This window comes from Egretta garzetta, unplaced genomic scaffold, assembly GCF_000687185.1.
Source record: "Egretta garzetta isolate BGI_Z169 unplaced genomic scaffold, ASM68718v1 scaffold640, whole genome shotgun sequence".
Classification (NCBI taxonomy): domain Eukaryota; kingdom Metazoa; phylum Chordata; class Aves; order Pelecaniformes; family Ardeidae; genus Egretta; species Egretta garzetta.
In genome coordinates, this window is record NW_009258264.1 from 1,065,962 (window position 1) to 1,087,355 (window position 21,394).

At 50.3% G+C, this 21,394-nt stretch overlaps 2 protein-coding genes across 3 annotated transcripts; one reads left to right on the forward strand and one right to left on the reverse strand.

The window, feature by feature from the left end:
• The first annotated feature begins 875 nt into the window (after window positions 1-875).
• LOC104134381 (interleukin-20-like) lies at window positions 876-6,651 on the forward strand. 2 transcript variants are annotated; one of them, XM_035902760.1, is made up of 10 exons: window positions 876-960; window positions 1,679-1,846; window positions 2,891-3,135; window positions 3,228-3,486; window positions 3,926-4,004; window positions 4,555-4,753; window positions 4,865-4,930; window positions 5,771-5,923; window positions 6,328-6,402; window positions 6,510-6,651. In XM_035902760.1, the coding sequence occupies exons 6-10, from the start codon at window positions 4,595-4,597 to the stop codon at window positions 6,585-6,587; spliced, it is 531 nt and encodes a 176-aa protein (XP_035758653.1). In that variant the 5' UTR covers window positions 876-960; window positions 1,679-1,846; window positions 2,891-3,135; window positions 3,228-3,486; window positions 3,926-4,004; window positions 4,555-4,594; the 3' UTR covers window positions 6,588-6,651. The 2 variants fall into 2 exon arrangements, with proteins under 2 accessions (XP_035758653.1, XP_009646214.1); XM_009647919.2 differs by having other exon boundaries at window positions 3,228-4,004.
• Window positions 6,652-11,836: 5,185 nt separating this feature from the next.
• PIGR (polymeric immunoglobulin receptor) lies at window positions 11,837-18,954 on the reverse strand. Its single transcript, XM_009648075.2, has 10 exons — window positions 18,863-18,954; window positions 18,281-18,606; window positions 17,202-17,531; window positions 16,265-16,588; window positions 15,511-15,825; window positions 14,172-14,286; window positions 13,527-13,645; window positions 13,054-13,179; window positions 12,849-12,907; window positions 11,837-11,968 (listed from the first exon to the last, which is right to left on the reverse strand). The coding sequence occupies exons 1-10, from the start codon at window positions 18,946-18,948 to the stop codon at window positions 11,837-11,839; spliced, it is 1,932 nt and encodes a 643-aa protein (XP_009646370.1). The 5' UTR covers window positions 18,949-18,954.
• Between the last annotated feature and the right edge of the window lie 2,440 nt (window positions 18,955-21,394).

Genomic DNA, 21,394 nt, shown 5'->3' on the forward strand with positions numbered 1-21,394 from the left:
CGGGTGACACCCGTCTGGGCGCTGGTGTGAATCCCTGGGTGTCAAGAGGACGGTGCCAGGTTAGCACTTGTTCAGATGAGATTTGAAATGGCCCTGGATTGTCGGGCCAGGGGGTGGCTTGACAATTAAACCTCTGATTTTTAAGGTGCTGAGAACTGCTCAGAGCTGCAGCACAGCACCACCGCTATAGTCAATCTTCCCCTTACGCCCAGCTATGATTGGGATGGGGCTGTCTGACCATCCACGCCACTGCACGTGGGTAAGAAATTGCTCTAGTGCATCAAAAAACCAAGTGGAAGCATTTTCTGCTGCCTGTGGAAAGAGAATTACGTTCCTTTGGCAAGGGCTTTGGTGAGCTATAGTGTTACCAGGAGAGATGTAAAATCCTACAAGCATTTTTATTCCAGGTGGCTGAGTGGTTTTTTCTGGACCTTTTCCTCTTAGGAAGAGTTCCTGAGATCAGATGTTGTTGCTGGACTTTGTTATTAGGCCTCGATTTTTCTTTTATTAAAATTATTGGAGGCATTTCTACCATTCACCTTGTCTAGTTCTGGGGATCTGTGTACAAACCATTATCAGCTTCATATCTGAAACGCTGGTGTACCTAAAGCTGGTGTGAAACATGAGTAATGACAAGGAATGGCAGACCAAGAATGGTCTGTAAAGTATTATCAGATCGTTTTACAGCAGGAAACTAAATTGAAACGCACTATTGAAACTGGTACCTTATGACTCCGAAAGTGTTTACTGGAAATCTAGTGTTAACGTGTGCCTGTGGTCAGTTCTTGACAGCAAGGCTCCTGCTGATCAGTACAGTTTGATTATTTATTTTCTAAGTTAAGGTTTTTTTGTTTTGTTTTGTTTTTTAAGATAAACCAAAAGCTTTTGGATATTTGAAGCGAATAAATGTGGAGTTGGGTCAGCAGCGGGTCATGCTGAGCAGGACCGCAGTCGCCCAGGGTAAGCGGCGTGCACGGGGCATGGCTCTCCAGCAGTGCCGGGAGCTGCTGCTGGGTTTCCCCGACCTCACCGGCCGTCGGTGGGCAGGACCCTTGTCTCCCATCATACTCCCAGGCTTAACACGAACGCCTGCTTCATTAATCACTTCAACAAGCCATTCGTCTGCCGCAGCCTGGTGCTTTCTGCTGCTACCGAGATGGTTCCATTGCCACAGCGGCGATGCCAGCCCTGCGGTGATGGGAACGCGGCCGTCTGCGTGGCGGGGCGAGGCTGAGCGTCGGAGTTTATATAAGTGACGGGCTAATGATATACCGGGCTTAGTTTTTAATTCCCTAGCATGGTGGCAGCTGGCTAACAACCCTCTATGCCGCCTTTGCTTGTTATTTGGGTGGCAACTACTTTTAGTGTGCCTTGCCACAACGTGCCTGCCATAAATCCCAAGGGAGGAGCCCTCCCGTTAGCTGGGAGCTGCCTGGCAGGGTTCCCAGGGAGAGGACCACTTCCCTGCTCCCAGCGCACTCCCCAGCGCTGCAGCATGCGAAAGGCTTAATTATTCGGAAAGCGCCCGGGGGAGTCAGTTCCCATTTTACATCTGAGCTCATCTGCATCGTCACGCTACTGTGTTTCAGAAATCCCTGTTTCTCCTTTTCCTCTTCCTTCCCAGAGCATATGAGAAATGCCTTGCTGTTTTATTGAGGATGTTTTCATGTCACTGTAGCTGGCAGGTAGATGAGCGTCCCGTAGGCAGGCTGCCTGGGAAAAGCCACGCCGGGGTGTTCCGCTTCCATCAGGACTGGGTCCAGTGCACGCCGAGATCCCTGCGGATGCCATCCCACCTGCTCCGAAAAGCGAGGGTATTGGACCTCCCCCGCGCCCAGCACTTGGGGTAATCAATCGCTGCCACCGCACTAATAATTTTTAATTTTTGATTTTTAAGTAGCTGGGCTGTCTCGCCCCCTCGGACGTGGTTATCCTCCTCCCTGCCCTTACGGCAAGGGTCACGCTATTGCCTCTGCTCGGCAGTGACAGGACAGAGAGGCCACGGGCCGCCCGCCTGGGACCATGCAGGGGTCTGTAATGGAGCAAGACCCCGGACCCCGGTAACAGAGCATTGCACTCCTGTCCCCATCTCACCCCAGCATCTTCCCTCCGCCAGCCTGGCTGGCAGTTTTTAACCCGTGATGGTTTCTTGCCTGCTGGCGTTCAGCTGACCTGTCTTGAGCGTCAGTTCAGTTACCAAAAGGAAAAAAAGAAGAAATCCCTTCTTCTCATCTGCAATTTACATAATTAAGTAAGAACTCCTTGCCTCTTCCCTCGTTTCCTCACCGAGGCTGGGTGTGAACCGGGCTGCCTGGGAACGCTGCCGGTGCCGCTTCCTCTGCTCCAGGAGAAACTTTGCTGCAATTACAGGCAGCAGCTGGGAATTGGGGGAGGAAGGCAGGGACTGTCGGGCATGAGGATCCCTCCAGCACCTCAGCAAGGGCAAATGCAACCTGCTGCGGATTTGGACCTGCCTTTTGGCTGCTTTACAGTGCGAAGGCACGAGGATGAGGGAGGCCTCTTTGGTGCATTTGGGGTAGTTGCAGCAATACTGTGTGCAATACTATGACTAGCCTGGGCATAAAATCTATTTGCCTAGTCTTCCCCCGATGACGGATATACGCTCAAGATCGAGCTTGGTGATCAATAAATTACTCACCCAGCAAAACTTCATATAACAGCCCACAGGCAAGGGCACACAAGATGTACTCGCATTGCACCAGGCACACAGGCTGCTGCTCTCACCCAGAGCATCGTGGCTGCTCCAGAGGTTGGCTGTGGGGTTAGAGGGGCGCCTTTGCCACCTCCATGCCCTCTAAGTCCATCTGACCTTCCCCACTGGGTACAGGTAGTCCAAGAAGTGTTTTTAACTGCTCGTTTTTGTTTGCAGACTGAACCTGGCTAACTCCAGAGGGGTTACAGAAACAACCAAACTAGCCCCGGAGCCAAAAGCATGGTGGACCAGCCTGGGGTTTGCACCAGTACTGCCATGTTCGTGCGGTGGCATGCCCCAGCTTCCAAACCCTGGTACCCTGGGGACAGTCTGGATCTGAAATGTCACTACGAGAACGTGCCTGGTCTGCTCAAGGACCTTGGCTGCATCAGCTTTTCCCAGCAGCTAATGCTTGCAGCAGGGTAATCATAGACTTTGCAGTCAAAGTCTTCGCTTGCTGTCACTGGGTTGGTGGACTTTTAAAGGTTTGAGTGAAATTTCTGTCCTTCTGCAGGGTGGTAGCTTTGGACCGTGCATAATGATCACCCAAGTCACCCGTGCTCCTGAAAACCGAGTGACTTCTTCCGGCACTGAGGTGGGAGCTGCATCATCCCAAAGCCCTGCCCTCTCGTACCCGGGTATCTCCAGTCTCCAAATACCAGGGATGTGCTGATGGAGATAAGTGTCCACCCACCTGAGGGGCAAGCCTGAGAGCAGGGTCCCCCGTACCTGGAGGGTGAAGGTCCCGTGTGCCAGGACAGTGATGGAGAAAGGTCTTGCCAACTTTCTGAGTCACGTTATTTTACTAGCGTGCCATGTCCTATTGCCAGAAACCCTCCCACCTTGGGGGGTTTGGACCATGGTGATGCCACTCGGCTTCCCGCACCCCAACGCCTCTGCGGGAGCCGGGAATGGTCCCTCTCCAGGAGGGGCTTGGCAGCCTGGCTCCATGCCGGGGGCAGCCCCTGAGCTTGGTATTTCGGAGATGTAACCCCCATGATGGTCCCTCCTTTTGGTCGCGTCCTTCTTCCCAAATGAAAAAAGAGACGGCAATGCCAAGACTTCCCGCCTCCGTAGCGAAGGGAAACACGTGTGGGTGAGAGAGTTGGTCCCTTTCACTAGCTCATTAATTCAGTAAATTACAAAGGGAAATACATGCTGGGAAAAGCAAGAAAAATCCCAAAAGTTAATCCAAGAGTTATTTCCTCCCAGTACCTGGATAAAAACACGTTCTTCAGAGCTCCTCAGGTCAGACGTCAGCGGGACAGGTGAACCCACGTCAAAGGAGGAGGTAAAACACTGACTTTATGCTTTTGCTCTATGCACTCCTGTGTATTTCCTTGTGTTCCTATAGTGTGTCTCTGAAAGGACTTTTTCCAGTGATAACCTTGATTTTCAGTGCTAACAAAACTCATATTTGAAGTATGCTATTTCAGAGGGAAAGCATTTTCTTTTGTGATCAGACTTTGGGGTCTGCTGTTTTCCATCACAGTTACCTCATGCTGCTTTTAAATATTTAATTTATTTGTGTTTATTTTTCTGATGGAAATTTTTCAGAAGAACTTTGTCTATTTACATGCAATCTTTTACTGTTTTTTTTTTTTCCTCCTTTTTTTTTTTTGCCTTTCTTGGGATCTTCTGTTAAATATTTGGTTTAATTTGATTTTTTTCTCTTGCACATGGGAAGTAAAGAAGAGATGGGTAAGAGATACCAGTTAGTGTGTTGGGGTTTTTTTAATACAGATGTACAGGTACAAGTACTATGTAAAATATGTATATTTTCATAAGCGTTACAATTGTGTTATTTAGGAAAGACAGGCAACATTGCCTTCCTTGCCCAGGTCTCCCAGGCAGCCAGCCGTGTCTTCAACCCGCAGCAAGATGAAGGGATCCCACTTGTTCCTCTGCCTCTTCTCCATCTCGTGCTGGTTGAATTTGATGCCGACAGCTGGGAACAAAACCTTCCACTTTGGACCCTGCCAGATTTCACTGAGCGTGACCGAGATTAGGTCCGGTTTCTCGGCAATTAAAGCCAACATCGTAAGTATTGCTCCAGGCTCTGGTGGAGCTGGGGAAGCTCTTTAGTCGGCTGCTCCCAAAGCCCCTCTGGAGCCAGCACGTACATCCCCGTCTCTGTCTTCTCCCATGCAGCAAGCCAGGGACCCCATCCGGACTCTGAGCATCTTGTCGCACCCGCACTCTCTGCACAAGGTTAAGGTAGGTGTCCTTACCGGGGCTCCCCTTTCCCTCTGGATCATTTTGACCAGCTATAGCATCCTCACCCCACTGATGAGGTGCAGCAGCTCAGGGCCTTTGCGGAAGTTGTTCAATACCATGACTTATTCTAAGTTCCTGCGAAACGCAGACGCTGGCAGACAGCGCAGGTCAGGGAGGATAAAGTGATGCGGATCACGTACACGAAAAGAGGTGGGTGTCCCACTGCCGGTTCCTGCACCAGGCTTTCACCCTGACTGTCTTTCCAGAAATGGTGGGCAGAGATTTTTTTTGTGTGTGTGTGTGTGTGTGTCTGTGTGTGTGTGTGTGTGTGTTGGTGCATGTGATGCTCCAGTTACGGGAGCTTTAGCTGCAGCTCCCCACCACCTTGGGCAGCGGAGGCATAGCAAGGTGAATCAGGATTTGCGTGGAGAGCTATTAAAGAATCCAAAAGCAGGTGAATGTGATCTTGGGAGGTGAAATACATTATAAAGAAGTATTTTGCAGTTCTTTTACACTCTAAAGCCCTAGACATGGGCCACTGCTTCAGGTCTCAGCCTCTAATACCCAGCTACAAAATCAGCTATTTATTTTTGTTGACTTAATGAGACATGCTAAGGATGGATCTCCTGGAAAAATCAGTCCAAAATAATTTCCTATATATATTTTCAGTTTACATCAAGCATCACTGAAAAAGCTTTATATGAGTCACAACATCCCGCTGTGCTCAGCTACCGTGCTTGGTGTTAGAGATGGTTTATTCTAGAGGGGGGCAGAAAGGCTGGCGACTGCAGGTTTATAGCACTTTGGAAGACCTTTTGAAAATGAAATCTGTGCCTTAAGTCTTCCGACAGATGCTGCATCACCCATCAGCTCTTCACCTTCTACGTGGACAAAGTCTTCAAACACTGCAAGACCGAGGATTCGTATGTCAACCGAAAGATCAGCAGCATAGCCAACTCCTTCCTCAGCGTGAAGAGGAAGCTCAGGCAGTGTGTAAGTCTGGGGTATGGCTGCAGTTTACTTTCAGCTGTTAGTACGTGGTGCATAAACAACCCTAAGGGGTCTATAAAGTTACAAAATCTTTATTTGTAAAAATGGTCTTAACAAGAGTACAGAGAAACGTGCTGCGAAGGGTGCGTATGTCTGCTGAGAAATTTTTATACTTGCCACTCGTCAGCCAACTCCCACGTTGGTTCTCAGGAACGATATTTATCCTGTCCCTCTGTCTATCAAAGTAAACTCTGTTCTTTGCTGCAGTCTGATGTAAGGACCTGCAGCTTTTTCCAGAGTTTAACAAGGTCTCGGTCTATACAGTGATTTCCAGCGTAATTAGAAACCGATCTCTTATTTTTAAAAATTAACCCCCCAAACTAATGAAGTCCATCTTATTTTTCTAGCATGAGCAAAATAAGTGCATGTGCGGACAGGAATCCACTGAGAAATTTAAGCAAATACTCGCAAACTACGAAGGGGTAAGTTGACGACTAAGTGTAATAATTAACACTGATACTCAGCTTATCTCTACCTTGGGTGGTACTTGCTATCTTGGCTTACAACTTCTTCCTTTGTATCACTGCAGCTGAACGTCACCTCTGCAGCAATTAAATCCCTGGGTGAGCTGGACATCCTGCTAGACTGGATGGAGAAATCTCCTTAGGGAGCAGAGGGCGTGAGCAACCCGCCAGCGCCTGGGGCAGAGGAAGCTGCTGGGACATCGCACGCCCCAGCGGTGAATGGGACGATAACGTACTGTATCAGTGCAGTTTTTCTCCCCGATTGCAGCTGTGTTCAGCCAGACCCCAGGGTGTTTTGCTGGCCAGGTACATCGGCGAATGCATCAGCAGAGTCTTGCATTAAGCTGGAAACACCGAGTTTGATGGGGTCGGCATAGCACTTGCCTAGCTGACTTCTGTCAAAGGATGCTCTCCGCGGGGAAATCTGAAAGGGTTTCTCTTGCTAGCAGGCGTAAGCTGTGATCATTTAATAAAAGTATTGTTTACATTCTAAAATTTTTGTGTAGGGGATGTATATTCACGAGTGCTGAGTGCCTGCTGGAACTGCTCTGGTGTCGTTAATGCTGCAGAGCAGCGCTCGTAAGCCTGGGCTCAGTCTTAGTGACTGCTGCCACCGCTGCTTGCTCTGGCTGAAACAAGGTGCACAGGGTGAGACACACTTCCAAGAATAGGTCCTAGCAGGTATGTCAGGCCTTAGAAAGCTGTGGTTCCTTTTGAGATGATATTTTCTGCCTTATCAGTAAAAGAAAAACTTTCTATGCAAGATATGTGGTTGCTGAATAGCAAAAGGTTCTTGGATTTATTATGTAATTTACTGACACCCAGTAGTGAGTTTTGTGGAAATGTGCTGCAATTACTGTAAATAAACCCCACTTGAAACTGTGCTGAGTCTGTCAAAATTCTGAGGAATTATAGGTTTCTCGTTGGTGAAACTTTCAGACTTCACCGTGGTGCCCTTTGGCAGCAGGTATTGTCACTCCCGGTAGTGCCAGCATCCCAATGCAGCATTCCTGGCACACCAGAGAGACTCAAGTTTAGACCTGAATGATACTAAATCACCCCAGCTTGTCCGCAAGACCATTTTTATTGTGCATAATGTATAGCTCTGGTCTGTTTTCACCCCTTTGGGGCTCTTTCAGCCACCAGTGGCTGCACACACATTGCTGGTACCCACTGGTTCTGCATGCTCTAAATCCCTTTTCCACCATGTTTTCCCACAAGGTGCTAATACACGTATCGCTGCAGCATCTGACGATGGCAGAGGGCTGATGTGATAGTAAATGAACCAAGACCACCCAGATCATGGGTGACCACCCCAGATTATGGGGAAAATCTTTTTAGTAGGGCCAGCTGTGACAGGACAAGGAGTAATGGCTTTAAATTAAAACAGGGTAGGTCTGGACTGGATCTAAGGAAGAAATTCTTTACAATGAGGGTTGTGAAACCCCAGCAGGGGTTGCGCACAGAGGGGGTGGAGACCCCTCCCCCAGCAGACGGGGCTGTGAGCAACCTGATGTGGTTCAAGGTGTCCCTGCTCCTGCAGGGGGGTTGGGCTGGGTGACCTCTAGGGGTCCCTTCCCACCCAAACCATTCTGTGATTCTATGATTCTATGATTCTATGATTCTATCATCTCTCCAAGCAGCCAGGAGGTGTTACACACTCCTAGTTTCAGGGCCCAGGTGAATGCTGCTTGGATGCTTAGCACAAGCTGCTTGGAGGGCAGCTGGATGTTTATGTCCCTGGTAGCGCTCTAGTTCTAATATTTCAAGTGATGAAGTCATACTGCTGCGTGCGTTAGGCACGAGGCTTGAGTAAGACTGGAGGGGAGATCTCTGACTTGGTGCATTTTGCTTTAGGGATCTGCTAAGCTGAGCAAGGTGTACCAAAGCTCCGGCTGGCTGTGGTGGCAACCAGGGCGCTGCACGCTCTCCCCTGGCCCTGAGCAGCTCTTGTTACTGTTAGGGTCAAGTCACTGCTTCTAGGTCTGAACCCTTCAGGCCTCCACAACCCCCTTCTCAGCACCCCTGTTCCCAGGGGACAGTCCAACACCTTCCAGCTCCCCCTTTCCTGCCCATGGGCAAGCTTCAGCAGCTGGCATGGATGGAGGGGCTGGCTGTTCCCAGCTTGGGCAAATTCTAATGATGCTACAGAGGTGACACAGGGGAGGCTTTAGCCGCAGAAGAAGATCTTTAACAGGATTTTGTTGTTATGGAATAAGGTCCTCATATCCTCAAGGAAAACCTAGTTACTGGTTTCTTCCCCATCACAGGGAGGACCCTGGTCAAGACCTCTGTCATCACCGGAGCCTTGCATCAGTCCGGTGGGCGCTGCGCCTTTCATCAGGCGTCAGCAGAATGAAGAGCTGCAGAGGAGGAGGAGACTCCTTGTCCCATCCCCAAAAGGCCTGGCTGGTGACCTGGTTGGGTGAGCTCACCAGTATTTGCCTATAGTACACATGCATGTGCTTCACGCTGAGCGGGATTTGGTGAATCACTTTTAAAGGAAAGATCTTGATTGCTCACTATCCTTCCTCAAATACTCGCTTACGGCAAAGGAAAGCCTCTCAGGGCTTTGATTCTTTTAATTTGCTTTCTCATGGGTTTTTGCTGTGTGACTTTCATTTGTCCCGGTGCCAGGGCATGAGCAGGTGAATGCATCCCTCCACACTCTGTCAGTGTTCATGAAAGCCGATCTTTCAACAGCAGCACCCTTGACATCAACCATTTAAGAATGAGATATTTTGCACGCACCATGATTTTCTGTTAAAGAAAGACCATTAGGAATGAAGCAGTGACGCAGTGAGACACCACCGCTCGTCCTGACCAAAGGGCATCAGTCGGCATGTTTGGTGGTGAAGGAGATGGGGCTGCTTGGCGAGGTCCCTGTGGACCTGTCCATTGATTGTGGTGGGCTCTGCATCACAGCTTGAGTGAGAAGTGTGGGGTTTATTCCACATCCTCAGCTTATGCTCTCACAATTATTATTAATCAGATTTCATTGATTTTTGTATCCTGTGCGGTGGGTTGCATGCCTCAATCCATGCATGTTTTATTGCTTTCATATCAGACTAAGTTTACACTTTCCCAATCCACCGCAGAGCACTGCAGCAGCCCGGGGACATGTCCCTTTGGAAGTGAGGTGCCAGCTGGAAGTGCCAGCGGTGGGAAGGAGCAGGCGCCGGGAGCAGGCAGCGAGCCGCGGGGTGCAGGCAGGGCTGCCCGGCAGGATGCTCAGCCCACCCACGATTCTCGCCCTCCGTGCCTCTCCCCGGATTTTAGCTCATTCTCCGGGCTCCCAGCGCGGGGCGGGAGGAGTGGAGCTGAGAAAAGGAGGCTTGGTGGGCAGGTTGAAGAGGAAGCAGATTTGCGAAGGGAGAGTGAAAGGGGTTTTCTCCTCTCAGAAATTTCCAAACCTCAGCATTCTCCTGCAGCTTTATGACTGCTTACCCCCAGGGACACTTCCCAAGCTCACGCCTTTCCTATTGCACCAGAATTCATCCGCTTCCAGCAATTCCAGACAGGCGCAGACCTGTCCTGGCCCCTCCTCACTTTTTCGGATATCCAAGCCCCTTCCCACCGGGCTGCCGGGGGGGATGCAGCCTGGGAGATGAGGCAGATGAGCCATAGCCTGCCATTCGGGGTCCTAGCCCTGGTACCAGTAAGGGGATGGCTATTGCAGTGGGGAGGTGAGAGCAGCCTGAACACACAGATGCAGGGCTGGGAGGGGAAACACAAATGCTGCTGGAGCTGCTGCCCTCCTCCTCCCAGCGAGCAAAGCTCATCTCGGCGCCCATCGTGGGGAGGTCCATGATTCAGGAATAATTTGGGTTTTTTCCTTGATGAAAACTCTATGGCTGATGCAAACGGCCGTTGCCTGACACTGTGTGGAGCTACCGTACCTTTTGCATTTTAAAGGGCGGCTGTTATTTTACTAAATCAGAAATTTGGTGTTACTGTAAGGCCATCAGCTCAGGCCAGGGTGATGCTCCTCATTCTTTATATTTTATGGCTTGCTATCAGAGCTGCACATAGCCAAGACAGGCTCAGGAATTTGACTTTATCCATGCAGTTTCTGCCCCTTCTCTCTGGCCCTGTCAGACACCCCCGCAGCCCCGCTCTTAGCCAGGCAGGCACCGGCCCATCCCATTCCTTGCGGTCAGGAAAAATGACTTCTCTGCTTTGTCACAACTTCTTTGTCATTGCTGCTTCCTACATTGCTTTATCTGCGGGGTATTCAGCTTTCTGCACCCACATCTAACTGACAGAGAGCAGCTTCACGCTGCTATTTGGAAATCCATCATCAATAAATTGCTTTTCTCAGTTTCGTCCTCAGCTTTTGAAAATAAAGCTGAGAGACATCATTTAATTGCAATCATCCTCATTTCCACCTGGACAAACATGAAGTCAGCCAGAGAAAAATGTGTGAGTGATCTATGGCTCAGGTTTATTAAGGGAAGGGTGGGTTTTCAAGGCCACCCTCAGCGTGGGTGGTTCTCTGGCGGAGGAGCATGGACTGGGCTTGACCCCAGGTCAGAAATGGGAGATTGTTGGTTTGGGAATTTGGTCTGTGCTATGCAAACACAGTGCCAGTGGACACCGGTGCCTAGTGCCTAATCAGCCATCTAGGCTGCTGATAAGTTATCGTACTAATTAATGTCATTCTGTGATCGGTTCCTGCTGTTGATGAAAATGCTCATGCCATTACTCAAAGCATTTCCTGTTTAGCTCCATTAATTGTGGGTTTCTTCTACCGTTCCGCGCCGTTCGCAACACCAGATGCGATGCTGTAGTGCTGCAGTACGGGGAGGAGAAAGCCACCCCCCCAGCGCCCCCAATGCACCCTCGCTGTGCCTTTTCGGGTGTGCTCTCCCCATGCCCTCCCACAGACTGCGAGTCCCGCGGTCTGCTGAAAGCCAGCGGTACTTTTTATTGCTCGTGCATAAAAAACACTTCAGACCGTGTCTGGTCTGCAGGTACTGCCCTCTGGATGAGAAAGCTTAGAGGAATCAAAAGCGCGAGTCATTCTAGAGGGTTTTCCAGCTGCCTTTAAAAGAAAATGAGATCTTTTTAAATGCGTCTTCCGGCCTTTCAGAGCCCACAGTGGTGGAAGGGCACTGGTGGGGCTGGGGCTGCCGGTGGGCTAAGGCACTCAAGCTTCTGCCATTTCCCAGTCCAACCTGCTCGCTCAGACCTGCACCTCCAGCCTAGCCACCCCACCTGGCATCACACAATTCCTCCTAAGTCTCCACCTGAAGCTGAATTTAAGCAAAAAAAAAAAGGTCAAGCTATGGCAAATTGCGGTAGCAATAAGCAATGCTGCTTTGCTGATATCTTGCTCTGATCCTCAAGGTAAAGCCGGTCCCAGTTGCTGCTGCTTCTCTGTCTCTTGCCTTCAGATCCGTCCCTCCCAGTTCGGGGGGGCCACGGCTGGGGCAGCGCTTTCCCCCTCAGTGCCGCCCTGTGTGATGCTGTTGGAGGTGAGGAGGAAGGCGGAGTAGGCAAGGTCAGCATCCTCCTTGGAGCTCTGGGGAAGGACAGGAGGACACCGTTAGGTGGCTGGGGATGGACAGCAACACACGGCACGGGAAAGGACATGGGCAGCACCATAGGGCCGTGAGCTGCTTGGGATGCTATGGGCAGACTGGGCAAGCGGGGCAATCCGGAGGGTCACACTAGTGCCCATGCAAGAGCATCACGCCTTTGCTTGGGGCCCTGGGAAGACCCCAAACATTTGCGGGTTTGGGACTCCATGGCATGCCTGTCCCTACATGTCAGCACCCAGCTCATCTGTCCTAAAGCTGCTGGGCTTTACTGGTTTTCCGATATTTCCTTTATCGCTCCAGTTCAGCTCTTGGCCCTTACAACACTTAGGTATTGCCTTTGGTTGGGGACTTTTAAAAAGAAGGTCTTGTATCTGGCACCTTTGGTTACTGCTGAGTGGTGCCGCTTGACCCGAGGGGAGGCAGGGGGAGGCAGGGGGTTGCCAGGGCCACAAGAGCAAGCCACAGCCCTTCTGATGGCAGAGACCTCCCTGCCCACCTCTGTCCTGGTGTGGGAGCACAGCGCTGGGGAAGGAAGGCTGGGGAGGTGGGATGCACTCTGGTCCCTGGTCGTCTGCTTATCCCAGTGTTTCAGATTTATGGTAAGAACCCAACCCCAACCTTCCTGATGCTACCTGGGGCTGGCTTGGTGTACTGTGTTACTGTGCCTGCTAAAATATGGGGTCAGGAGAGGGTTAAGGTCCCCCCATGGAGGCTGATCTGCAGCAGGTGCCTGGATCCAGGTAGGATGGAGAGCACCTGGGTATAAATAAGGCCCCTGGGAGAGGTCAGCTCCTTTGGCAGAGGCTGGAGAGCTGTGCCGGTGCTTCCCAGGTCAGTGGGCTCTCTCCTGCCTCCTCTTACCCTTTTTGCCTTCTTTGTCTCAGCAGCGCTTTCTGGGGCGGCCGTGGTGGTGATTAACTCTGCGGGGAGAGAAAGGGAAGTGTTAGGGTGTGGGAGCCGTTGGTGGGCAGGTATTTCCGTGGCTTTTGTAGGGTCCTTCTGCAACCTCCTCCCCAGTACCCCTCGCCCCGGGGCAGGAGAGCAAGCCCATCAGTCAGCAGCCTACCGTCCCCTCCTATCTGTGTCTCCTGGGTCTCCTTCACGCAGGCGTTATTGGTTGCGCTGTACTCCTTCACGCTTTCGAAGTCCGACATGCTGATGTTTGTCCTGTAGCTCCCGACGGACACCAGGTCTGTTAAGGTGGGGGGGAGGGGGGGGAGATAAATATCCTGCACGCTTGCTCAGTCGGTGCAAGCGCGTTGGCATCCGAGCTGCCCTTCTGCGAGGAGACCCTGTGCAATGCCACGTGCAAAGCCCATGGAGGGGTGGTCTCTGGCTCAGCCTGGGCACCCTCTGTGCTGGGTGTTGGAGCCGTATGGATGGGGCCAGCGCGGGAAGCAGAGCCCCTTGTCTGCCCATTGCATGAGGGGGCACCAGGGGAGCAGCTCAGCCCAGCAGAGACGGGAGCGTGCACAAGGTATCGCCTTCATCTTAATATTGCTGGCAATTCCTGAGAGACTAGAAAAGGCAGGGACTCACCAGATCTCTTCAGCTGCCTGTATTTAAAAACGGCAAAAGCTGTGGCGAGGATCAGGACCACAGCACCAAGAGGGCCCAGGACTAACAGAACTATATGGGGGCCGCGGCTTTCAGCAGAGCTGGAACGGAGGGAGAGAGATCGCTAAGCTGTGAAAAACTTCAATATTTTTTTTAAATTATTCAAGACTGAATGATGTATATGAGTTTCCAGCAGTCTAAAATCTCTATAGGATGGTAAATGAGTGAGCACGATGCAGTTCAGTTAATGAACTAATGTGCTGATCCCAGCACATTGCAGGGGAACAAATAACGTGGGCCAGAGGCTGTGCCAAACCAGCTACATCAGTAGCTTGGTTATAAACGTGTGAAGGAAAGCGCTCTAGTCATGACAGAATTATTTTCAATCAGTTCTTCTGTACCTGGAATCTCTAATTGTTCCCTTCTGGGTCTGTATTTTCTTGAGCTAGAGATTAATTTCAAGAGACCTTGCCTTTTGCTGTGACTTTTTTTTGCTTTTCCTCTGGCGTTTCGAGCCGAGTTCTTTGGGGACAAGAATTTTGTTTGTTGCTCTACCAGCCATGCAGCGTGCAAACACAGTACCAACAACGGGTTAATATAAATGACAGAAGCTTGGAGAGAACTAACCTTTCCGAGGAAGCTATGCTTCCCACCCCAGCTCTTCCTTGGGGAACAAAGCCACCCTCGCCGTGGCTGGGGGCATCGACGTCCAGGAGATCTAGGTCGTGGCTGGCAGGGCTGCCTGTGTGTCCCGGGGGAGAAGAGCTGTTAGGCGTGAGAGCAGCAGCACGGGGGTGGTGACACGAACGCTACTTGGGTGTATTTGGTGCGCGTGGGGTTTGGGCTGTATGTGAGAAGCTCTTTAAAATGGGGTTTAGAGATCTGAAATAATCTCATTGGAAATAATCTCTTGCAAAAATCTCACAGAATCTCAGCATGGCAGGGGTTGGAAGGGACCTTGGGAGCTCACCCAGTCCCCCCCTACTGCCCAAGCAGGCTCACCCAGAGCAGGGGGCACAGGACAGCGTCCAGGCGGGGGTTGAATATCTCCAGAGAAGGAGACTCCACAGCCCCCCTGGGCAGCCTGGGCCAGGGCTCGGGCACCCTCCAAGTCAAGAAGTTCTTCCTCACGTTCAACTGGAACCTCTTCTGCTTCAGTTTGTGCCCATTGCCCCTTGTCCTGGCGCTGGGCACCACCGAGAAGAGTCTCAGCAGTAGCATCTCAAGTAGGCTCTCTCTGCCTGTACACTTTTGAGAAGGCTGCCTCCAGTATTCCCTGAACAAAGTTTGAATACTTGGTTTGCTTTTATTTCTAGCTCTTTGCCTGCCAAAGGCAGTGAGATGGGGCTGTTTCTCTCTGTTTTCACTTTTGCCATCATCCCCTTAGGATGGTTGCGTGGGGGATACCTAGAGCTACGCGTTTTCTCTGCTCTGCTTCTAACAATATTCCTTCCCAAGAAAAATAAGATACTGCACCAAAGCTGAGACTAAGCCCTTGCTCTCCAGGGGAGCTGGCGATGGCTCTTCCTCTCCTGCTCCCTGCTGTTTGCTTGTTTATTAAGATAACCGGGTCCCTGGAGCAAGATGTGTCTCCGCACCACATGCGGTCCTTCACCTGATGGGTGTCAGATGTTGCTTAAACTAAATGATGCTACAAATGGCAATGACAATAATTAGTGAGGACAGGGTTAAAAAGTAAAAATGGTGTGGAAGTGATTTTTAGACTGGTGGGGGGGTTTATGACCAGGAAACAGAAACCAGCGAGTGGATGAAAACCTCTACAACAAGCTGTGCAAAATCAGGGTGATCTGGGCACCTAGTCTGGGAGGCTGCCTGGATGAGGGCGCTTCTGTTTTGAGGTGCTGCAGCCTAGTGGATACAGAGAGGATTTTTCTCGCAGCAGAAGGCAGCATGATTCACAGCCCTGAGCAGGAAAGCCCCTGCCTGCCTTCGCCTTGGTGCTCACCTTCAGTCACCTGCAGGTAGACTGCCATGGTTTCCCCGAAGACGTCATTGTGCTTCACTCCACACCAGTACCACCCTTCGTCTGCCTTTGCCACCGAGTCAAAGCTTAGGATCACTGTCTTGTTGTCAGTGTCACAGGTAACGCCTGGCCCCGGCTGTCTTTGGTCAGAAGCAGGCATGGTGGTGCAGCCGTTGTTGCTCCACTTGCACCAGTACTTCTCGTAGGAGTAGTACTTGCATGGATAAGAGCAAGTTAAATCAACCCGTGAACCCACTTGTGCCTCCACTTCCTTCTTTCCTGTCAGTCCAGGTTCTCCTGCAAGGGCAAACAGAACATTGAGGCTGATGGTAGTGGTGTCAGTGGTGGGAATGGTAGTCAACAGGTAGTGGTGCTGCTAGAGATGGTGAACTAAGAGATATATATCTGAGGGGGAAGCGCTCATTACATTGCTGAATTAATGTTAAGGGTGCTGTATATGCATCTCTGGGTGAAGGCTGGGGGGTTCTTTGAGAGGCTTAAGGAATACTTGCATGAGAAACTTGTGAACGCTTTCCCATAGAATGGAAACCTTGTGTTTCCATTGTAAAGCTACTGGGCGGGGGCAATTGGCACAATGTTTTGCCTTATGAGATAAAAGTTTGGAGCTGGACCTCTCATCTCTTCCCCAAAAGCCAGACCTGCTCCTTGGCAGTGCTGAGGAGGCTGTTTTTTACCTGCTGAGCAGGCAGAGACCTGCCAAGGTGCGAGCTCATACCTTCTATGATCTTCAGCTCTGTTGATGATTGCTGCTCCTTCACCTCATCTGTCATGCACCAGAAATAGCCTGCGTCCCTGTCCTTCAGCTGGTTCAGGATGATGGTGAGTGTCTTGTTATTGGGGCTGTCGAACATGGCCACTCTTCCTTCATACGCAGGCGACACAAACCCAGAGCTGTCTATGATCCGAGTACACCCCATCTCTTTCCACTTGCACCAGTACTTCTCTACAGACGTTTTTAGAACCTCATAGTGGCAATCAAAAGTTGCTGAACTTCCTTTTACTCCAAATATTGTGGGCTTTCCTTGAGGAACACTTGTCTCTGGAGATAGAAATGAAATGAGCAGCTATACATGTCTAACTTTTGCCCATGTGGCATTCTCCCAAGCAAATAAATGTTATCAGATCAAACAAAGCTGGTTTGGCTAAAGTTAGGGCTAGGCGAAGCTCAGGGGTGAGGATGGTGGGAGCCTGTCCTGGCCCTGCAAGGAGCTGACCCTCAAGGGTCTGTCACTCAAATTCACCGGGTGGTGGTTGTCTTTGTGTACTGACATTCCAAAGTTTTGCTCCCTTTGCTAGGGGAAGGGCAGATCTTTTCCTTTCTATGTCTGTTATTTTGAGATTTAAGACTCGAAGAGGCAGTTTGTTTGTCTCAAACCGGTAGGCAGAGTTTGCCTTCTGGAGTTTGGGGCTAGCCGGACTGGGGGAGATAGCTAGCCACCGCTGGGAAAGTTAAGTCTCGATGTAATGTAGTAAACCATCACTAATAAGGATTGCAGATAGTTAAATAAATAGAAAGAAGTATCTAGATGGGGGGCTAAGATAATGGCACTCTGCAAAGGGAAATTAAAGTTCTTGTTAAATAAAGCAAGACTGCTAATGATGCTTCTCAAGAGAAGCAGAGATGAAGGGAAAACCGACTGGGAATAGCTTACCCTCATAAACATGCACATCCAGTTCCTTCGTCTCCCCGCTCTGCCCATAGACGCCGACCCCGCACAGGTACAGGCCAGAGTCTTCCCAGTCTGCCTGAGTCATCGTGATGCTGAATGAGCCCAGAGGCTTCTCGTTGCTCAGCAGAACTCGCCCGATGTAATCCTTGTCAACCATTCCATGGCTATCGATGATGTTACGGCAACTGTGTTTCTCCAGTTTGCACAAGAATTTCCTCATGCTCACGCTACTGTTCCCAAAGCTGCAGGACATGGTCACAGTCCCGTGCAGCTTCACATAGAAGAGCTCAGCTCCCTCGGGTATGTGTGGACCTGTGCGTACAGCGACACCAGTCAGCGCCTGCTGCCTGCTCCATTGGTAACTGTGTGCGACTCCCCTGTGCCCCTGAAGGCTTTTTTTTTTTTTTAGCTTAGTGTTTCTCTTGACTTTGCTATATTATATGATCATGTGCTGCTCCTGGTTGGAGCATGGTCTCCCCATGCCTTGCCCCATGCCTTGCCCCATGCCTTGCCCCATGCCTTGCCCCATGCCTTGCCCCATGCCATATTTCAGGATTGAGGTCTCTATGCTCTATCACTGCCTGCTCTGTAGCAGGGTTTCTCCCAGCACCTTCTTGCCAGGGGCTCTGCCACGAGTTCTCGCTGTGCTCTGCACCCTGGGCCTTGCCCAGTGCCATCCTGCACGCTGTGCTCTCGTGGACTTGTGCACGGGCTTGGCTTGTGCAGCCTCAGCCATGGGTTGGCGGGTGCGTTGGAGTGACAGGCAGTTCTGCCCTCTGACTGCATTTCCCTAAATTTTAGTGGCTGGGGGGGGGGGGGGGAGTCAGCAATGTTTGTGACCTTAAGATGAGGCTTGTTGAATCTGATTTTTATGCTGCATTTTTGGTCAAAAAATTCATTCTGTAAGAGCACAGGTGGGGAAATAAAAATTGTTGTTTCCTGAAAGCATGGAGCATCTTGAGCTCCTGGAACCTGGACAGGTTATCTGTGGAGCCTTATTAGAAAAGGGGGGAAAAGGTAAAAGAAAATAATACTTTAAGGAGCCCTAAGACTGTAATTACCTTTAGAAACATCCAGATTGACTTTGTAGGAGAGGCCTCTGCCGTTGATACCAATCCCACACTGGTAGGTGCCTGTGTCTGCCATTGTAAGCCTGGAGATATTGATCTGGAAGTTTTCTGCCTGTGGGTAGTCAGTGATGAAGGCTCTGTCTTGGTAGCCTGGAGCGGTGTAGCCACTGGTGGAGACAATGGTCATGCAGCCCATGGACGATTCCCGGCACCAATACTTTCTGTCGTGTCTGTTCACGCGAGTGGGAGGGTAGAAGCATTCCACGGTAACTGACCCGTTGACCAGACCATATACCTGCCGTGGTCCAAACACGGGGCTTGAGACTGCAAGAGGAAAACATGTTGGCTGTAAATGTCAACTGTGCTACACAACCCGATGGGACGGCAGAGCAGGTTGGGTGTGCCGGGGCAGGTGTGGACCCAGGGCTGGGCAGCATCATGGGGTCCGAAAGGTCCCATGGCAGTGATGGGCACTGATGGGGTAGAGACGCTCCCTGAACCCTGCTGTCCCCTTAGTAATGCCAGCTCTGGTCCAAGGCTGCCCGTAAGCCCTGTGCCCCAGACAGGTTACACTTACTTGCTGCCTTGGGGAGGTATCTGCTGCTTGCAGGTTCAGCTGGGACAAAAGCGAGCAGGAAGATGAACGCTAGTGAAGTCATTTTTCTTGCATTCCCTGGAAGAGGCACAGAAGTTGGTGAATGATCACATGTGCAAAATGGTTGTTAACTGATCAAGTCATCTGATAATCCTGGAGGATCTGAGGGTTATGGTTACTTGAGCTAGAGATAAACACAGCGTTTAATAGCTTCTGTCATGCAATTGAATGGGAAAGAGGGAGCTGACAACTCTGATCTTGCCTGTGTTGCTGCATGGCACCATGACTTCCTGTTGGTCTCATCCCAACACCCCAATCTTCTCTTGAGGGGAGTTGTTCTTATGACAAACCCTGTTAACGCGATGCCTGCCAGCCACTAACGTGTCTGTCGGAGCAGAGTGCCCCAGGGACAGCGTCCCACAGGCGGGCAACAACAGCGTTGTGCACAGCATAAAAAGCAATTTTGGCCAAACCAGAAGGGACTTGATTCAAAATCAGAAATGGTGTCTGCTTTTTGTAAATCAGAACAGCCCGTCACAAGGCTGAAGTCCAAAAATGGTCCAAAAGCCACCAAGCCCTGGCAGGCATGAGAGTCAGTTGGCAACCCAGAGCTCAACTGCTCACTCAACCCTTGCCAGGAGATAATGCTGCTTCTAGTAGTTTGATAGCTTTGATAGTTTGATAGTCATATTTTATTTCAGTGTTGTTCATGCAGTGAAAGGAAGGCTTGTTCACTTGTGAGCCCGAGTGCCAAAACCGCTCCTTAGGAAAACCTGCTCTCACACAATTACAGAATGGTTTGGTTTGGAAAGGAACTTTGAAGATAATCTAGTCCAAGCCCTGCCATGGGCAGGGACATCTTTCACTAAGTCGTGTTGCTCAAAGCCCCATCCAGCCTGACCTTGAATAATTCCACCCATGGGACATCCACAACTTCTCTGGGCAACCTGTGCCAGTGTCTTGCCACCATCATTGTAAAAATTTCTTCCTTATATCCAAATTTCTTCCTTATGTTATAGACCATAGGTCCTGTCTGAGGCCTGTATTTAATTACTGCTCTTTGTTTCCCTGGTATCTTCAAGGACACACAACAGGGGAAAAGGGTAATATTGTCACACTGCTGGTGAAGTTAGTGAGATGCAGGGATTTACCCCTCACCCCCCACCCCTCCAAGAACCAGACTTAAACCAGCAAAGCACTGTCCTGCCTGTATAGCCAACAAACCTACTGCACCAAAATTAACCCTTGGCCAGGACTCAAAATTACGGCTAATTATTAGGGAATGTCAAACCAAACTGCGTGTTGCTTGAAATGTGCCCATAGTCTTCAGGATGAATGTTTCTGACCTTCCCCTTGTTTTGGGCTGAGTGATGTCTCAGAGGAAGCCAAGGCTCTTAATTCCCTGAACTGTTTTCTTTGGCCTGAATGGAGCATGCTGTTGGAGACCGCATGGTGCACTGGTGGGAATGTACATTTCCTGAGCAGGGCTGTTGATCTACCTGCATGCTCCAAGTTCTAGAGAAAATGAAAGATGCCAAGGAAAGTCTTTATAAACATGCAGAGGAATCTGATTTCAGGGTGTCAAGTGACGATTTTATTAAGGGTAATTCCCGGCAAGAAGAAAAAGGCTTTTATTTCCGTGTTACGATGAAAGGTGTTCTGTTGTGCTTTCTTCCTTGTATTATGATTTCTAATTGTTCAGTGGCCAATTGTCCATGGCTAATAATTAACTCACTGAGCATGAAAAATGCTCTTTCATACATATCCCAGAAGTAGCCAGCAAGACAAACATAACATTCTGCAGAAAGCAAACAATATGGCACAAAAAGGGCCTTGATATTTGCCCCTTGCTAACAGCAATTCCTCTGGCTGATGGACACCTCGCTGCCCTCCACCCCTTGCTCTGCAGCGCAAGCAGGATCCCAGTTCAGCTTTTCCCTTCTTGGCAAAATTTGAATAATCTGTTAGTCTGCTTCCCTCCCAAAGCAGTCTGCTCCTTCAGGGTTACGGACATGGTTTTGTCAGGTAGGGAAGGATTACCAAGACCCCTGTTTTGAAAAGAAACGAAGATGTGTCCAGGAAGATGTGTGTGAGAGTGGTGGCATCAGGGTCTTCAAATGCATGCTAGAGCAGGACAAAATTTTTGTGTCTCAGCCTCTGAGGACACACACATGCACCTGTGCCTACACAAAAGGAATGGTTCCTCTGGGCTCGCATGGCCAACATCTGCAACTCCTGCAGCTCCCAGTTGCCTCCAGTCCTGTTTTCTCAAATGCTGTTAAAACCTTCCCACCCACCCCTCACTGAATGAATGGAGAAAACTCCCATGTATGGCAAGTCTGAGCAAGCACAGCCACTGGTTACGTAAAAATCTGTGATGCACTTCCATGCTAGTCCACCGAGCTGGATGGCTGGAAACCCCCTCTCTGCTGCCGGTGCCGTGTCGCACTCCGAGAACGACACTTCCTAGCCCAGAAAAATGGCACGAACAAGCTTCACTGGTCACTCTG